Source organism: Aphelocoma coerulescens, chromosome 8, assembly GCF_041296385.1.
Source record: "Aphelocoma coerulescens isolate FSJ_1873_10779 chromosome 8, UR_Acoe_1.0, whole genome shotgun sequence".
Lineage (NCBI taxonomy): Eukaryota > Metazoa > Chordata > Aves > Passeriformes > Corvidae > Aphelocoma > Aphelocoma coerulescens.
This window is the reverse complement of record NC_091022.1, coordinates 26,888,967-26,906,911: the sequence shown is the minus strand read 5'-3', so window position 1 is coordinate 26,906,911 and position 17,945 is coordinate 26,888,967. Positions and strand designations below refer to the sequence as shown.

Here is a 17,945-nt window from a genome sequence, read left to right as displayed (position 1 = left end):
GGTCCAGGGCATACTCTCTGTGTAGCTGAGTGACCGGTGAAATCTCTCAGTTCTTTCTTCAAGTTTCCAGCTTGTTATTGCTGGACTGTAACAGATTTGTCTTCCCCATCTCAAATCCATGGCCCACGTGATGAATGTGGATACTTTCAGGGTTAGAGGATGCCTGCTCATCTCCATTAGGGGATGTTCATCCTAATAGGGAGAAGTAGTCCTGGAAACTCAACGAGATATACCTGAATGACCTGATTTTTGGTAGAAGTCTAGATCCTTGTCTCTTGTGGAAACTTACTTCCAAGGTATCTTGGATTGTTGTCTGGATATTAGTGCAGGACTCTCAGATATCACTTAGTTACCAAATAAATCTGTCCTCTCACCCTGTTACCCATTAGTAGAAACAAGGACATTTGCTGGTTCAAGCAGCACTTCCCTGGTGCTGATAAATAACTGTCCTTCCTGGTCTGCTTCCTTTGTCATTGTTGCAGTGACACAAAAAAATATCTTGGAGTATGTGAAAAAGAAAGACTTGGTGTAACTCTCTGGTTGCTATAACAGAATAATAAAAAGACTCTGTGGGAGCAATTCATTACTCTTTTCCTTTCAAGCACTTAAAAGAAAAACAGAGCTGAAAATATTTCTTGGGAGATACTGAAATAACTCATTAGTTCTTTCTTTTTATTGGCTATTGAGGTGACAATTCTGTAACAGGAATGAACGTGAGGATGAGTTTTGCTTTGATTTATAGAAATGTGTTAATTTGAGCTGAATAGATCTTTTCAGATCTTAATATTTGTTATCTGTGGATCTTGTTTTGTAATACATAGTTTCTAGTTTTATTTTAGATAAAGGAATTCTAATGGAGACTATGTTAATTCTGTGCAATATTGGAGGTGTTTTGGGGGAAATGAGTAGCTGAGATTCACTAATAGTGTTCACTGCTTATTTAATAGTTATAGAATTGCATGTCAAGCTAAGACGGAAAAGTGCAGAAAAAATAATATGTATGTTTAATTAATTAACCTTTATTCAAGTCTTTCCATTTCAGTGAGATGACAAGTTTGCACAACAGAATAGTGAAAATGGTCAGAATAGCTTTATATTAGCTCATTTTCTGAAGTGATCATTAAGTTTTTCTGTTGTTGTTCTGCAGCAAATGAATGCTGAGCTTTGTATAGACTGGAATCTACAGAAGAGGTAACTCCTGTAGTGTTTTGGTCAAACACGAATGAAATTGCAGTTAGTTGTATGTTCAAGAAATACTGACTCCTCCATCATGAAACAGCTTTGTGTGTTTCTGGGTCACTCAAACCAGACTGCTCATGAAGGTGGCCGCTGCTGAAGTGAATAAGCTCGTTGCATTGAGAGAGACAGCTGTGCACTCCTTTAATGGAACAAGATAATGTAGTTTTCTTTTGATATTTTGGAATTCGAAAGGAAAATGTGATTTCAATATTGTAGACTACTTATCTTTTTAATTTAAGCAGTCCAGGTCTGGAAGCCAGTCCAGTTCAGGAAAAATACCTGAACTAGAGGTTGCAGGACTGGGGCCTTAGCAGGACCTCTTTTCTTCATAAAAGTCTTGCTGTTTGTAAGGAAAACTTCTTCTTGGAGAGGCTTCCAGATAATTTTTGTCTCCAAATTGATCTGTAGAGTTCACAGTTACTGTTTATTTTCGTTCTCCAGTAACACTTTCTCTTCATCTTCCCATGTCTGCACCTGTGTAGAACTTAGACTTCAGGTTTTCTAGTGTTGCTCTTGGCTTACCATGTTTATTTTAACTGTTCCTAATATTTTTCTGTTATCTGATAACCTGACAACTTGAACCTTACTAATTTGCTTTTCCCATCAACTTTTTGTATTCTACATGTAGTTATGACTCATGTATTCTTGTTCAAGTACTGACTTGCTTGGGGAAAGACTTAAATTAAAGAAAGAGCCAGAGAGAATGCTTATTGGGCTTTTTCGCCAGGTTGCAGCTGCTTTTTTCAACTTTATTCTATTTTTTGAGGAAATGTGTTTAAACATTTTTAAATACACTAAAAGTAGTATTACTCATGAAACCTAAACAAATTTTTATGGCTGCTTTTGGTAGGCATAAAAATCTGTATTTGGATTGTACCTTTGCCTGACTCATTTTGTTAACTCAAGAGAATTTCATCTCTGCTTCACTCACAGTCTTAGTGTCTTTAAATTTTTAAAATCCTGGTGCAGACTGGTGCTCCTCTTGTTGTGGAAGAGGAAGGCAGGGGTATAGTTGAAAAATACTAGAGATGGCAATAATAATGATTCTTGTTCCTCATTCAGAAACCTCATGATATGTTTCCACCTGTAGTGCCATCACTTTAAAACTGCAAACTGTGTCAGTAAAAAGAAATGAAAGAGGTAGAGGTCTTAATATTTTTGTATGGTTTTAGTTCCTATGTTAAAAAACAAACGCAAGTCTAATATCTGATTTTTGGTCATCTTCTTGCTTTATTTTTTAAAAATTTGTTTGTTAGAAACCTGTTTCATACTGACTTTGAATACAAATAAAGTTCTAACTTTTCTACCATGTAATAATAAACTTTTGAAAGCTATAAAATTGCTTCCAGTGGAACTCTGTTTGGGAAACAAGTTCAGGGAAGCAGTGCTTTAAAGTAATATACTTTATAACTTTTATTCTATATCATATAAAGGAAAATATATAATTTTTAAACATGTTAAATATCTTCTACATGAAAGATTTTTCTCTATCTTATTAAGTAAAGGAGGGGATTTTTGTGGGTGGAAGATTCCATAGTTAAAGATGTAAACCAGCAATTTCTTGCTTCTATAGCACAACATAGTTCAGAGCTGAGATTAGAGAAACCCTGTAGAGTGGCTAATACTTGAGGGCATCCCCAACTAGAAAAGTATGTGAATTTAGGCATGGGAGGAAGGAAGGATCTGCTTTAAATTTAGTGTAGGGTCACTGAGTCTTAATGATAGATTAAACAAGGGAGGTGGAATAATGAATAGGGGTATGCAATGTGTAGCACTAATACCAGAAGTCCATGGTTTTCACTGGTTATTTAATGTCTTTTCCCATATGTTTCTGAATAGAGCAGGTTATGGCAGGGATGAGCTAAGGAATAGCTTTGTTAGTGAATTGTTAAATAGACTGAATTCTCTTTTTAAAAATGTATATTTATATAGGAGAGCTGCTTGTTAATAGTAAAATTGGGCACCTTGCATGCATATACCTTAAATGTATTAGCAATCAGCAATATTAGTATTTGTAATTGATGTGTGTATGTTGATGTTCTTAAAATACATTGTGAAGGTTTGTCTGCAATTCTTTTCCATTGTGAAACTAACAGCCATTACTTTGTTGAAGCAGAAATCAATTTCAAATTACTTCTGAATATTGTTGATATACAGAAGGACCTCAGAAGAAGTTTTGATTTGGTAGACATGAAAATGAAATGGAGGAAGTACCCAGAAATGTTTTTGTTAGTAGAAATTTGACTGACAGCTCAATGAACATTGTTTTATAGTTTAACTTGAATTCAGAATAACATGAATAGAATATCTATTCAAATGCAACCACATCAAAGAATTTATTAAATTCATAGTTAGAGTGACTGAGAAAAGATGTCACAGTTTACTTGAGAGTTGACTTCCTACAGAGCTTTCACATAAGAGTCTGCCAACTACCTGATACCAACAACTGAAGTGAACCAAGCAAGTCAGCACTTGAGTTATTGATGGGTTTCTGGATGACCCATCTTCTCTTTTTATGGTGATAATACCAGTGAGTCTTCAGAAAAAATGCACTTTGCACGTAATTTTTGCTTTGGGAAATTAATATAATGCACAAGACCTTCACATCTGTGTCTCATCTTCCTTTTTAGATGCACCTTGTGTGCTGGCCCTAGGAATAAAAGGGCTGCAGAGCAAGTCTGCTCATCTCTCTTCACTAAGCAGCAGGTTTGCTGTGACTTTTAAGTGTAAAAGTGGTGGGAAGAGAGAAGTAAAACGTTGAAGGTAGAGATATTGGAGGATTTCTTCATGGGAAAGTACTTCACAACTCTCTGCATGACTGTGGTACTTGGCTTCACAAAGTTAATAGATAGAACTGTTTTTCATATGACGTGTAAATTCGCAAATGCTTTATAATTATTGACCATTTATTTACAAAAATTTGAATAGATTTTATGTTGTCTCTAGGAGCAAGAAAATATGGTTTATTTTTAAAATAAACTCACAAAAGTTTATTTTATCGATTGTGTAGAGAACAAGTAAAAACACATGAGAAAATACTGATTTTGTGATGTTCTCTTTCTTAGACCAAAATTGATAGGCTTATCACTTAAATTAAGGATTGCTGAAGCAAATGTGGTTTATGCATTTTTTTAAGACTGAAACAGAATCAGTTTCTATTTTGAAACGTAGTTGGGTGGGAGTGGAGGAAGATACTGTTAGTGAAATGTGTTATGGAACTTCTTTCTTGGAGTCATAATCTGAGATTTGGGGAAGGCAGTAGGATTTCTTCTCTCATTGAACCAAAGTGAAAAGAGACTTTTAAGTGGGAGTTTTTTGGTTGGGTTTTGGTTTTTTTCCCCCTTTTCCACCTATATGTATCTAAATAGTGCTCTTTACTATGATTGAATGCAGTAAGAATTGGACTTCTATCTTCCATTCTTCTCCCTGTTAGTTCCTAAAAATGACCATTTGTTTTACCATTCGTTTGAGTGATTACTTTTGAAACCCTTGAAAATTCCTAAGTAGGGAAGTGACCAAAGACCAATTTATTTATTTATCATGCTTCGGCTGTTGCAAGCCAGTTACTTTTTAAATGAAGATGAGGGTATTTGACTAGAAATATATTTGTCTAAACTTTTATTTTGTTCAGAACATGACAGCTGTGAAAATGTAACAGATTTCCTCTCCACTGCAAGAGTCACATCGACTCTCTCATTAATTTCCAGTAATAATTCAGAAACAATCTTTAATGTCCTTATGAGTGGGAGCCTGACTTTATCCACGGGAGTCACTGTGCTATCAATGAATATATGCACAAGTGATGTGGACAAGGTGGGACCAAGCCTGTGTTAACAGGCATGGGGCTTTTTTCTTACTTCTCAGCTTTAGTTAATATTTTACCATTACCCAGTAGTGACAGTAGCTTTTGATAAGTCTGAGACATGTTGGGATGGACAGAATGTGTATTTAATAGTTGAAATTGTGTTTTCATACCAATTTTATATGGCTTGGGTCAAAGTTAATGGTCTTGGCATGTACTTAACTTCATGATCAATAAGTATCAAGGTATTTGGCAATCTCTCGATGTTTCAGGACATAAAATCAACTGAAATTGGGACCTTGGGGGTAAAAATATTAGAAACTGTATTTACCCTTCATATTGCAACTGAATGTTTTGCCAAAAGAGTAGATGCCTTTTGACAGTGATCTGGTAATAGATGCCTGAGGAGCAGTTGCTGTTGTCTTTCATAATGTGCATAGAGGTGAGTTAAAAGTTTCCAGAGAGCAGTGCTGTGTCATTTAGGTAACTAATAAGTGATATTTTCTCAAATGACCATTCCTGCTGAATGGAAAAACAAGCTAGGACTTCAAAATGTATCTTTTCTGTGTCAGTGCATGTCAAACAATCAAACAAGCAAAGAAACAAACTTCAGGTATTATCAGCAGTTTTATTTTGTTAGTAGAAGTGTTTAAGGTGTTTTCAAATAAATTCGTAAAATTGTTTTGGCAGTAAGTCTTTGTTGTTTGATCTCTTTTAACCCTAATCTCATCTTCCTTTCAATCTCTAATGTCACAGCTAGCTCACAGTCTTAATTCTTTCATACCCCATTTCAACCTCATGCTTGTGTGCTGCTAAAATGATTTTTTAAAAAAAATACTCATGTCTCTTGCCCCAATTTCTTAAGAATGTGTTTTCCCTTCTCCTTCTATAGGAATTTGTTTCTTCTTTTAACCTTCTATTAAAAAAATCAAAGGGTCATGCAGTTTAAAGTTCAGAGGGGATTATCACAATTAGGTCTCCTAGGCACTACAAGCAATGAATAATAATAATTATGTGAGCTGAACCTTTGCACAGTGCAGGCCATATAGCAGCATCCAGGAACTTCAGCATCAAGTTCAGAAGATTGTACCTTGCATTTAGCAACAATGCTGCTCGACAAGGATAGCTAATTTTAGGGATTTAAAGATGGACATCAGCAAAGAGGTTTCTTTATTTTACAGAATTAAAACGTGTGTGTATGCTGTCAGAAAACTGAGGCATTGAGAACTAAGCCCACATTTTAAAGACAGTCAGACAGCTGTACATAGAATTTTAATATTGTGTATAATATAAAATTGTGAATGTACTTAACATTTGCCACGTGCTGCAGCCCATGAGAAGGCTGATCCAGGGCACTGACAAAAAGTAGTATCTGGTAGCTTGAAGAGAGCTCAGGTTAATTCTCAAAATTGTCTGGACAGGAAAGTTGAGGTTGGAAAAATATCTTGCTAAGTATTTGAGGGAACATCTCATGTGCTTGGGGCATCCATCTTTTCAGATTTTGTTGTAGGTATATATATATATATATATATATATATATATGTATATACACACACACACACACACATTTATATGGATTGCATGAGGCAGTCAAAAGTTCACACATCAGAAGATCCAGTAAATGGATAGTTGTAGCCTTGCTTTTATTTTCTGTTTCAAAATTTTCAGGTCTAACCAAAAATATACTAGTACTACCTAATGAACCATGTTTTTTTAAATTGTAATGTTAAGATACACACTTGGCACAAATCCATTTTAAAAGGTCAAATTGCATCCAAGGAGGATTGGTTTAAAAGAGGCTAAAATATGAGATCAAATTAATGAAATAGGGGATAATGAAGTATGAATAATTGTGAAATATATGAAAATAATTTATTCACGGTGTTATTTCTATTGCTGAAAGGAAACTGCCAAACACTTCTTTGCAAAAATTTACAAAATATAATGAATCTTAAATGTCATTAGTTAATGAATTTTTAAATAACCTTGTGATTTCCAAACTGGATGAGCTTCTAGTAACTCCTAGTTGACAAAAATTTCTAAATTATTTGAATAAGTGTTGCAGCTCAGAAATACAGTTGCTCACTGAGGCTGTAAAGTGGGTAGGGGGTGTCATGGAAGGTGTGTCACAGCTGTAGAACAAGAGGATAGAGCACAGCCAGCTAGCTTAGGAAAAAGCAGTTTATTTTCTGAATTTAGGACATTTAAAGTTTGCCAGTAGTATTTCACGTAAGTTATTTGGACTAGCTGTAGTCATCAAGAATTTATAGAAATGAAATCAAATTAATGGGTTTTTTTGGATTTTGTTTGATGATACCTTATGATGGATGTAAATGTGGGGGAATGAGGCTGTAAGTGCCTAGTTGGGGAGTAAAGAATCCTTTCTGGAAGTGGTGCTGGTTCCTCATATTTGGTAGTTTATTTTCCTAAATGAGATGTTTTTACTAAATTGCTTTGGTGAATCATCTCTCTTTTTTGAGGTTACTATCTGCTTACAGATTCTTTCTCCTGAAAGTTTTCCTTCCTCTGCCATTTTAAAATACATAATAGCCAAGTAATACATTAACTTTGCGTTTGCTTATCCAGCCACTTAATCTGTCAAAGTAGTTGCCAGTTTCTCCTCGCCTCATCTCTCAAACTGAATGTAGTGTTTACATTAAAATATTCATTTAATCCCTAGATACATGAAGTTCTTACTCCACCTTTCCAACCATGAGAGGCAAAATTCATGTACTTCAATCTCTCTTCTAAATACTGCAATGAAGGAATTGGAATCATCCGAAAATGCATTAGCTCCGTGTTTAATATGATATAATCTTGGTTTGAGCTCTTATCAGCAAAGTGTCAGCAAAAATTTGCACATTATTTTCCAGATCTAAGTTAATGTGAACAATTCCACCAAGCTTTTTAATGAAGATACTGGCAGAGTATTTGTTGAGTGCTACAGTACAATGCAACCCATTTTTGACATAGTTTAAACTGGGTTTATTTTGGTTCAAACACCGTTCCATGCACTTTAAAGTTGGATGCATTAGTGGCGTTTCTGTACATAAAATGTGTTTAATTGTAGAAAAATGGTACACAAAAACCTGGCATAAAATTTTCTGTTGGTTTTGTGTGTGTGTGTGTATGTGTGTTGTAACTCACTGCTGAATTCTGCTTTGTATGTAGCTGAAGTACAATGGACATTCAGGTTGTCTTAGGGCCCTTTGAGAAGGTCAGAAATTGCGTATTGTTTTTAATTTGAAAATGAAACAGTTCTAATGAGAGGGAAGAGAATACTACTTTCATGAGTTATGCCTGTTTTGGTGCTTTTATTTGTTTGTTTTATTTGTCATAGTAGAATAAGCAAGTTATCTATTTTGAACATTGAATTAAAATCAATTATATTAGAATATGATGCATTCCTGTTGTGCATTAAACAAGAAACAAGGTTTCAAAGCTTTAGCCTACTAAACAGGAAAACTTAACAAATGCACACCTGAATATTTTCAGAGATACTAAAAGCAAAAATAGTAATTTAAAGGAAGAGATACAAAATAAAAAATTAATTAGAAAATGTATTTTCATAAAACACACAGTGGAGTTCCTGTGCATTTTATAAAAGTGCTGAGTCACGACTGACTTTTGGCTGATAGGCTTGGGCAGGTGAGGTTTTCTTTTGCATCCAATATAGATTTTAAATATTTACATTGGAAGTGTATTTTTTCTTTTAGATTACAACAGAGTGAACTGAGAATGTGTGAATGTAAATAGCATAGTGAGTCTTCCTTAGAGAGTTTCAGTGGTATAAAATCTGCAAGAAGCAGATGCTGTTATTTAAAAATAGCCCAATTCTGACATCTTAATTCATTAATTGGAATCATTCTGTAATTTAAACTTCAGTCAGCTGCTGCAAGAAGAGGGAGGTTATCATTTGATGTCTTTAGAATTGCACTATTATTTCTAATGTAAAACTTAGAATAAAATTAAAATTTGATGATTTAAAGAACCTTTGCTTTTTATGCTTTAGTATAGTTTATTATGTTACGTAGTGGAAAGACAAGAATCCAGACAAAATTATGAGTGGAGCAGATCTATAACCTTTCCCTTAAATGAGTCTTGGGTAAAGTAACCTGAGAGTTCTGGTTTGGGTGTTAATGTTAGTGGTGGTTCACACAGTGCACTACTTTACTGTGTATGAACATATCCTATCTGTGGGTAGCTGGCTAAAAATTACTTTTAAGGTTAAGAAATTCAGAAATTCTTTCTCTCTAGTTTTGCATCTCTGTATTTTTAATAATTCTTGTTAGTCCACAATTAACTGCAATCACCCTTTTATCTAACCAATCTTTTGTTCATAGGTGTTGATAACATTGTTATCTTTTCAAATTCAGCATTTTATCACCTTTGGTGCTTCTCTGTGCTTAGAAACTCGGTTGATTCTGCCACTGCTTCCCATCTATTCCTGCCAGATTCTCGGTGCTCTTTGCTATCTGTTGGAATTTTGCCTGGCAGAGATGTTAAATGCTTTTGTCTATAATCTCTAAGCCTATCACTTTAGCTGGGTTTGTTTCTTTTCTTTCCATCTTTCTTCCTTTCTTCACCAAAATGCTTCTGCTTATTTTGGAGTTCTTCCTGGCACTGCCCCGCTTATTTCATTGCTGTCTCCTAAAAATTTTGGTTACTTGTCTTGGCTTCTTCCCTGTTACAATGTCAAAGTCAAGATTTCCACTGTACCATCAGTGCCCCATGCACCCTTGGACTGTCTGCATCTGATCTCACTTCCCTGCGTCCCCCAACTCACATTCCACATTCCTCACAGTCCTCTGACTTTATTGCTCCTTTTGTCTGCCTTTCATGCACTCATTTTTGCACTGTCTTTCATGCTGCCTATGTGCCTGGAACAGTCTTTAGCATCTCAGCCAATTTACAGCTTTGCATAAATTATATTTAATAATAAGACTAACAAAAGTTCATTATGTACATTATTTCACTTAACTTTGTACCTGCATAAGCGGAAAAAAGCCTGAGGGAAACTACTGTTAAACTTTGTTGTGATTTGTTGTGGTTCAAAGATACAGATTCCGGCATGACAGTTCTTTGATGATTCAGCATAAATTTAATTTTTTTAGTCATTTAGTAAGTGTTAGATTTTTGGTTTTTGACAGCAGGTTTCAGATTTTTCTCATTCAGAGATGAGAAAATAGCTACTTATTCCTGATAAGTGCAATCACCACAAGGTCGTTGTCATCACATTAGCTGATACAGACTTTTTTGCCCTGTGGTACATTTTGCTTCACTTTATCCTTACTAATATGAATGTGGAAGGACCTTGAATGTTGGTTTAGCTTCTTATCTGCAAACGAAGTGTATCTTTTGTGTTTAACCTTACTTTTAGAGCAACATATTAATCTGTTTAAAGAAACTAGTGAAAGATAGGAAGGTAACACTCTGCCTCTGTCTGGGAAGTTTTCTGAGTGTGTTGGCTACTTTGACATATGGGTTTTCTTAAATTATCAAAAGTTGTTTAGTATTTTAACTCCCTTCTAAAACCAGTGAAAATAAGCTGAAGGTAAAACTTCCTGTGGTTTTTCAGCACCAATGTATAGCTGCAAGGCAGGGAATTCTGCAGGAATTATACATAATTTTCCAAGTAACACTGCATCTGAAATATATGGGCTATTTTTCTTTTTTGTTTAAATGATTGTATTGATACTGTTTACAGCTGAGTAGTGAAACCAAATAGATGTGCCTTTAATTTGTTTTTAAATGATCTCTTATATTCTGGAGATGATAATCTGAAGGGTGGCTGCCATAGTAATGTGCCAGTCACCACGGCATTTGAACATTATGAAAAGACATTCTGAGCTGCACAAAGACAATGCCACCAATTCGTATTTCAAACTGATCAAAAGTGGGGGACCAAGAAGTTTGCCAATAAATGTAGCTCAGTGGATGGCACTGCAATTTAGAGTTTGCTTTACACAATAAAGATTTCGGTCGTCCTCTCAATGCCAAGTGAATTTAAAAGTAAAATCCTTAACACAGACTTTGTCCATTTACTGTGCTTTTTTCAGTTATGTGAAGAGTGTGGCTGTAGATTTTTATTGGCCCAGTGAAGGAGCTGTTTATGGTTATGCTTTGTATGAATCTTTAGAACTTTTTCCTTCTCATGGAGTTTTTCGCTTTAAACTGAAATTCAGTCAGTTAAGGAAGAAAAGGGGTTTTCTATACTCAGTTGGTAAATATTCTAATCTCTAAAACATTTTACAGTCTGCTTTCGTAATAGTGCTCTAATTATCAAAGAAACCAAAAATCAAATCATTATTTAAAAGCAAGCTTATTTTATCTTAAATAATCGATTGTGGCTTGTTGTTTGGAAGAGAACTACTTTGGCATGAATTCCAAATCCAGTTATCATCTTAACTGCAAGCAGTTTGTTTAATCAAACATTACTCTAATCAGTCTTACATGGTCCCCTACCCAGCCAGGCCTGCCTATAACAACTGATTTATTCTGCGACGAGTTGCTCAACAGATGTCATTCTGGTAGAATAATGCAGCAGAATACTTGTGCGTTGGCTAAAATTACTTCAACTTTGATCACTTTTGTCCAGCACATCAGTCTGGCATTGTGCTTTATACCAACATAACACTTTACCCCGAGCATGCCTTTCAAGCTTAGAATAGCAGAGGAATGTTATTGAATTCAGTGCAGTTACAGATGAGTTAATGAAAGAGGGAAATACTGTTTTTTTCATAATGCCTTTCTGTTGTACTTTGGAATTAAAAGGGAATTTGAGGAATGTGACTTCCGAGTTATTTATTTTTACTTCTGAAGGCTTTTTGAAAACAATATTATGTAGTCCTATTGATCCCATGTTTCTGTAAATAAGTTTCACTTGTTATTTAAAAATAGCGCACTTTAGAGTTTTATATTGTGAAAATAATATTATTTCTGGTGTGTAACTGGAAAATAAATATTTCACAGGGACGGTTTATCCTGGTTTTTAATGCAAGAAAACTAAACCAGCAAGAACTGTGTTCTCATGATCACACACAGATCAGGATTGTTACATTTTGGGCTGTTGTGGGGTCAGTATGAAGCAACATTTCTTTACAAAGCTATCAAGGACACTATGAGGAAGCACTAAAATGAAGTCCACTTGAATTGCTAATAGATACTTCAGTATTCTATATCTTAAAACCCCAGTGTTCTTATTTCAATTTTTTTAGTTGAAATATAGTCGTAATTTTTTTTTTTTCAATTGAAGCATAGTTACCAGGTCAGTCTCCCTGCAAAAACTCCTGAACAAAACTAATATTAGCATAAAGGTTATCATGTGTACATGTAATTTACCAGTTTTGGGAAAAAATGGAGAGATATCTTAATGGTTCTAAAACATGCAGTGAATGCAAAGCTGAGCTGAAAATCTGAGCTCAGCTTGTTATGATATTGAAATGTCCAGGTAAGAAACCCACATGGCCTAACTTTCATTCTTTAGTGAGATATAGACTCAAGAGTTGGAGGTATTGTATCTTACTCTTGGAGAATAAGTTGAAGCTTTTTTTTTCCCACTCACCTGTGCAGAATATTTATGTTCATAAAGCTTTAAACTGATACTATTGAAATTATTATCTGCATAGCCTATATATTAAATCCATCCAGAAATGTGACACAGTGCTTCACAGTTTTTCCTAAGTGGCACTTTATTAGCATGAAATAACTTCTAGTACTAAAAATAATGAGAAAGAGCAACAGTAATTGAATGAAAGATCTGAAAATACAGTAAGAGGGCTGTACTTTGTGTTGCATCTCAATATGCCCTGAGTTTTCTCAGTTGAGGGTGTTTGTTGGCAACCTTCGTGGCTGTGCCATGAAGAATCTTTTGAAGAATGTTGCCCAAATCACCATTTGTGAGCAAGACTATGTGTGGAAATCCCTGCCTTGTCCCTCACCCTCCTTAGATTATATTACAGAGATTAGAACAATTATTTCACTGCTTAATGTCTGCACACATATTCTCCATGCATTTATTGTTGTGCAGAATTTAAAAGAAAGGATCCATGGAGCATTTGTCTCTAAAGATGATCCAGGGAAAGAGTTTTGGTGCTATTTCATTATGCAAAAATATTTTACGATGAGTATTTATTGCCAGATGTTTCATATACATCCTGTACTAAAAATAAATGACAAATTTTTGAGGGAGCATATGTACATTCCATATGTTCATATTACTTTACCATGGAGTCAAACTTCAACTGTGCTTCAGTGCTGAAGAAATGTCCAGTACTGATTAATGGGTAGGATCAAATGGTATAAAATATCTCTTTTTTTTGTATTATCTTCCTAAGAATGGTAGTATAGAATTGTCTTTAATTCATTTCTGGAATATGAAACCTTTATCTACATGGATTATGTTAGCAGTTACCATTTTGGCAAATTTCAGCTTTCTGATTTTTGCAAACTGTTTTTCTGTTCAGAAAAAGTTGTTAACGCAGGGTAAGACTAGACTGCAGGCAAGGTGCTAGCTCAAAGACCTTTTTCTGCTGACAGCTATAATATAATAATTTTTTTCAGTTCATGGAACTTTTAGTAATTCTCATAGCAGAAGTCAGAACACAATTAATTGCTGTTTGTTTCCTGTTGACAAGTGAACAAGGGAAAAATCTAAAGAAGGCATCAAAGGACAGTTTTTGGAGTAGCCTTGTCATTTGATTTAAGTCAAATATTAGCCATCTGCCTTAATATCTTTTGGTTTAGTGGGTTCTTGTGTCTGTTAGTGTTGGACTGTGCAGCCTTCTCGGAGCCAAGACCGGGATGCAGAACTTGTGACTTGTTCAGATATTTTGCCTAGAGAATGGTCATACAAAATACTATTAAAAAGTATCAAACCTTTGAGAATGTTTTTCTGGATGCAGTATAGGTGGTTGGGATCTGCCTAGACCTGTGAAAATGTGGGAGGACCTTGCATTCCCACATAGCAGTTTTATGAAAGGCAAACCAAAAAAAGACCAGGTTGGATGGGGCTCTGAGCAACCTGCTGTAGTGGGAGGTGTCTCTGCCCAGGTCACGGGGTTGGAATGAGAGGATCTTTAAGGTTCCTTCCAACCCAGACTGTTCTGTGATTTCTGTGAAAAGCTACCATGGCTCGCTGAAAGATTTTGTTGTTCACAGCTGTGGTCCAGATGGGCAATATTTGTACATTATTTGTGCAGTCTTTATGTTCAGGTGTAAGACATTGTTCAGAATTTAAGATACCACTCTCCATCCTAAGTACCAAGATATATATTTTTGTGATTTAAATAATTGTTTATTACAAAACTTCCAATAAAACTTGTCTGCTTTTCTGTCTGTGGTAATGTTTTCATGGAAGGAGTTTTGTGATTCTTGTATTTTGCAGTATTCTTCCTGTATCTGAAATTTTCAACTCTCTTCTTTTTCCCCCTCCTTCATTCCTTCTGTTAATCATCATGTGAGATGATTAACAGTAGCGACTTCTAATTTAATAGCATGAGAAAAGAGTTGATGTAAAAATTACTTACTTAGCATTTTGTTAATAAATATTTGAAATGTGTTGTCTTAATTGAAAATGTGCCTATTAATTAATGTTTTCAGGTTTAATATACTGATTTTTATTTTTGGATCCCATTTAAGAAACTTATGCAAAACTAGTTGTATTTCTTATTTGATTAGGTTTCCACACAATATTTTCAGGTGAAAATTAACTAGCAAAAGATGCAGCAGAATTTTTATTGTTACCTTCTAATTCCCTTAACTTTTTTCATTGCTTTGTAATACTTTTCACTTGGAAATTTTCCGTTATGAATTTTTTTTTTTGCACTTTCATAATGCTGAACTAATAATGAAGCATTTTGAATGGTGATTTTTAGATTTTAATTTTTTTTCTTTTAGCACAGTTTCTTCAGTTGCTTTTTGCTGTATTGGGTGTAAACCTGCTGACCACATCCGAATCTAAGAGCGTTGAAGGAACCCGTTTTACAATAACCAGAAAAAATAGAAAACTTGGGGCTGTGATGAAAACAATGCAGTTTGGCTGCCTTTTTTAGAGCAAGTTCGGATTTATTTTTATTTTTTTTCCAGGTGAAGCGGAATGTGTATGACCTGACCAGTATCCCTGTCCGTCACCAGTTGTGGGAAGGTTGGCCTTCTTCAGCCACAGACGACTCGGTGAGTTCCTCTGCTTCTCATGTCATTCCTTCCTGCAAATGACTGGTTTTACATGGATTGTTGATTGGAATCACTCAGTAGCATTTACTGTCTCACATGCAGTACCTTATTACACACACTTCAGAGTTTTGTCTTGGAAGATACAAATGCTCAAGATTTGGATGACTGAAGCGTGTGGAAATAATTCCTGTGTATCAGATTCAGTGCATGTTTTAGGCAAGAAGGAGACATATTCTAGACTGAAGCAAAGCTGTGCAGCATTTTGGAAGTTGAAGTCTATTGAGTGATTGAACTTCAGGAAAAAAGCCCTGATTTTTATTTGTGCTCTGAGTACACATCTAGATATTTTCCACACAGTGTGTTAGCTCACCCAGTTCATGCTTAAGCCTCTGCCTGGCTTCAGAGCAGGAGGTGTTCCTGCTGAAATCAGTGAGGAATCACCACTCAGTCATCCACTGACTGAGAATTGCCCACAAATTCATAAAATTGTGGGACTTACCTGCACTATCCCATTAAATATTAGATTTCCTTCCTTGCATGGTCATCCTTACAGTGTGTTTTACAGCATGTCTTTCAGTTTTGTTCAGGTAATTCTCTTCTTCTAATATGTGCCCAGTGCCAGCTAGTGAGGTCTGCCTTTCTTTAGAAAAACCCCACACCAATCCACTAAAAAAATGCCTAAAAGGCTGAAATAATTATGTACTTATGTTGTATGTGGATTCTGTGACCTGAGAAAAAAGTAGAAAAATTAAGTATTTAATTGAACCTGAGTGTTCTACAAAGTGAAAATGGATTTGGAGTTTACTTTCTTACATATTGCCATTATCTGCCATGCATTACTTTCCTGTCCATTTCTACTCTCATATTGTAAAGGGAGAATTGCTGTTTGAATATAACTGCTCCTTTTTTTACTCTGGGTAAAGGATTTATGCCAATTAAAAAAAAAAAAATGGCAAAAGCTGTCTGAATTTCTAATGTACTTGTAAAATATATCTGTGGTGGTGTTTGCAGAAACAGTATTTAAGTCTGAGAAAGGTGGGTAAATCTCTGTCCATGTATTCAAGGGCATATCTGAGCCGATGGATGTAAGGTCTGAAGTAACAGCATGGTGTCATGTGGTAATTACAGTCTTTGAAATGTGGATCTATTTTAACATTTTATTAGTTTACATTAGCCCAAAAAAGAATTGGAAACTCAACACTTCTAATCTGTTTTCCCACAGCTGTTAGGTTTTCACATATTTTTTCCCCTCCTTTTCTTTTGAATACCTCACATATGTAAAACTCATGAATCTGCTTTAAGTCTGTTTTTACAAGTGACATTGTTGCAGGTGAATTTTTCCCCTTTTCATCTTTAATGAAATTGGTGAATGTTGAGTCATCTGCTCTGAAGCAGAGGAGTCCTCAAAGCTCACTGCTCGAGTCTGGTGGAGCTGGAACTTGTCAGCTGTGTAAACAGATTTGAATGTGTTGCCAACAAAAATATAATTAATTTCTGTCTAAAATTAGAGGCCACAGCTTACTATTTATAAAGATTTAATGATAGCAATGACTAGGTATGCTTCTGTGATCTGAACTTTTTTATTCCAAATTAGAAATACTCAGTAATAATTACTTTAGTAATTAATGATGATCTCTTGAGTTCAGTGGCAAATTTTTAAGATCACTTTTTCCATCGTGAGTTTTTAATTTGCTGTCTTGTAGGATACCCCATTGCAATTAAGGAGTTAAAGAGAGACTTGATTAAAATACTTTTTCATTTGCATGTTATGCAGCATAAGAAATACTTTGTAATACCACAGGAGGTTTTTTCAGTGCAGTTCTCGTTAACCTTTGGCTTAGCAAACAGGACAACTAAATAGACTTGGCATAATTGGATTCCTGTATCATCTTGAGTCTCTTATGAACCTGCCAGACTACAGTCTTCTGACATTATCAGGAAATTTAGTGGAGTCAATAGTAATTTAAAACATTGTTGCTTCGTCTCCCTTCAGAGTTAAGATATGTTCTCTGCTTGTACTATCTAATGGAATATGGGATACTGTATGAATTGGCAATAACTCTTTCAGATCCTTTTGCACACTTTCACCAGGGAAATGGGTATCAAAACCTCCCCATGCAGGAGAATGTTTTCATGCTGTGATAGTTTGATTGTGGGAAACAAGGCATACACAGGCCGTGCAAATCTCGTTTCAGCATTTGGCAAGGACAAGTTTTAGCTTTTATTGTGCCTGAATAACTTTAGTGCCACAAATTATGTCTGTTCTGCTCGTTAAAGTTCAAAGTAAATGTATGAGTTTATACTAATTTTTTTTTTTTAATGCGTTTACATAAGTAAAACTTTAATGTATTCAAAATGTTAATTTATCTATTTTTGCATATGTATCATCAAGTGATACAGTGGTCTTGAAAATAATCCTAGAAAATAAAAAAACATAATTATAATTTACTTTAAATACATTCACAGTATGTTCTCAATTTTTATTTTAGATTCTGTAACAATCTTAGCATTGCAGAGTTTGTAAAATGAGAACCATGCCAGGATAATTTAGTAAAATTTCTGAAATTTATTCCATTTTTTTTTTGCTGTATTGGCTGAACTTCTAGGCTTTCACTGGTAGTTATCGCTAGTGTCAAGTGGAATGAGCAATTTTCAAATATGTGTTCACTGTAAAAAAAAGTCTGAGATCAGTTGTAGGTGATGTTTTAGTTACAGTTTTTACATGGAAGCA

General features: G+C 35.0%; 1 protein-coding gene across 3 annotated transcripts in view; it reads left to right on the top strand.

Moving 5' to 3' along the window:
* FAF1 (Fas associated factor 1) overlaps positions 1–17,945 on the top strand; it is a 155,049-nt gene that overhangs the window by 68,856 nt on the left and 68,248 nt on the right. For all 3 annotated transcript variants that reach the window (XM_069023381.1, XM_069023382.1, XM_069023380.1), the window contains one exon: positions 15,128–15,214. In XM_069023381.1, coding sequence (XP_068879482.1) covers positions 15,128–15,214 — 87 coding nt within the window. The remainder of the gene's footprint in view (positions 1–15,127; positions 15,215–17,945) is intronic.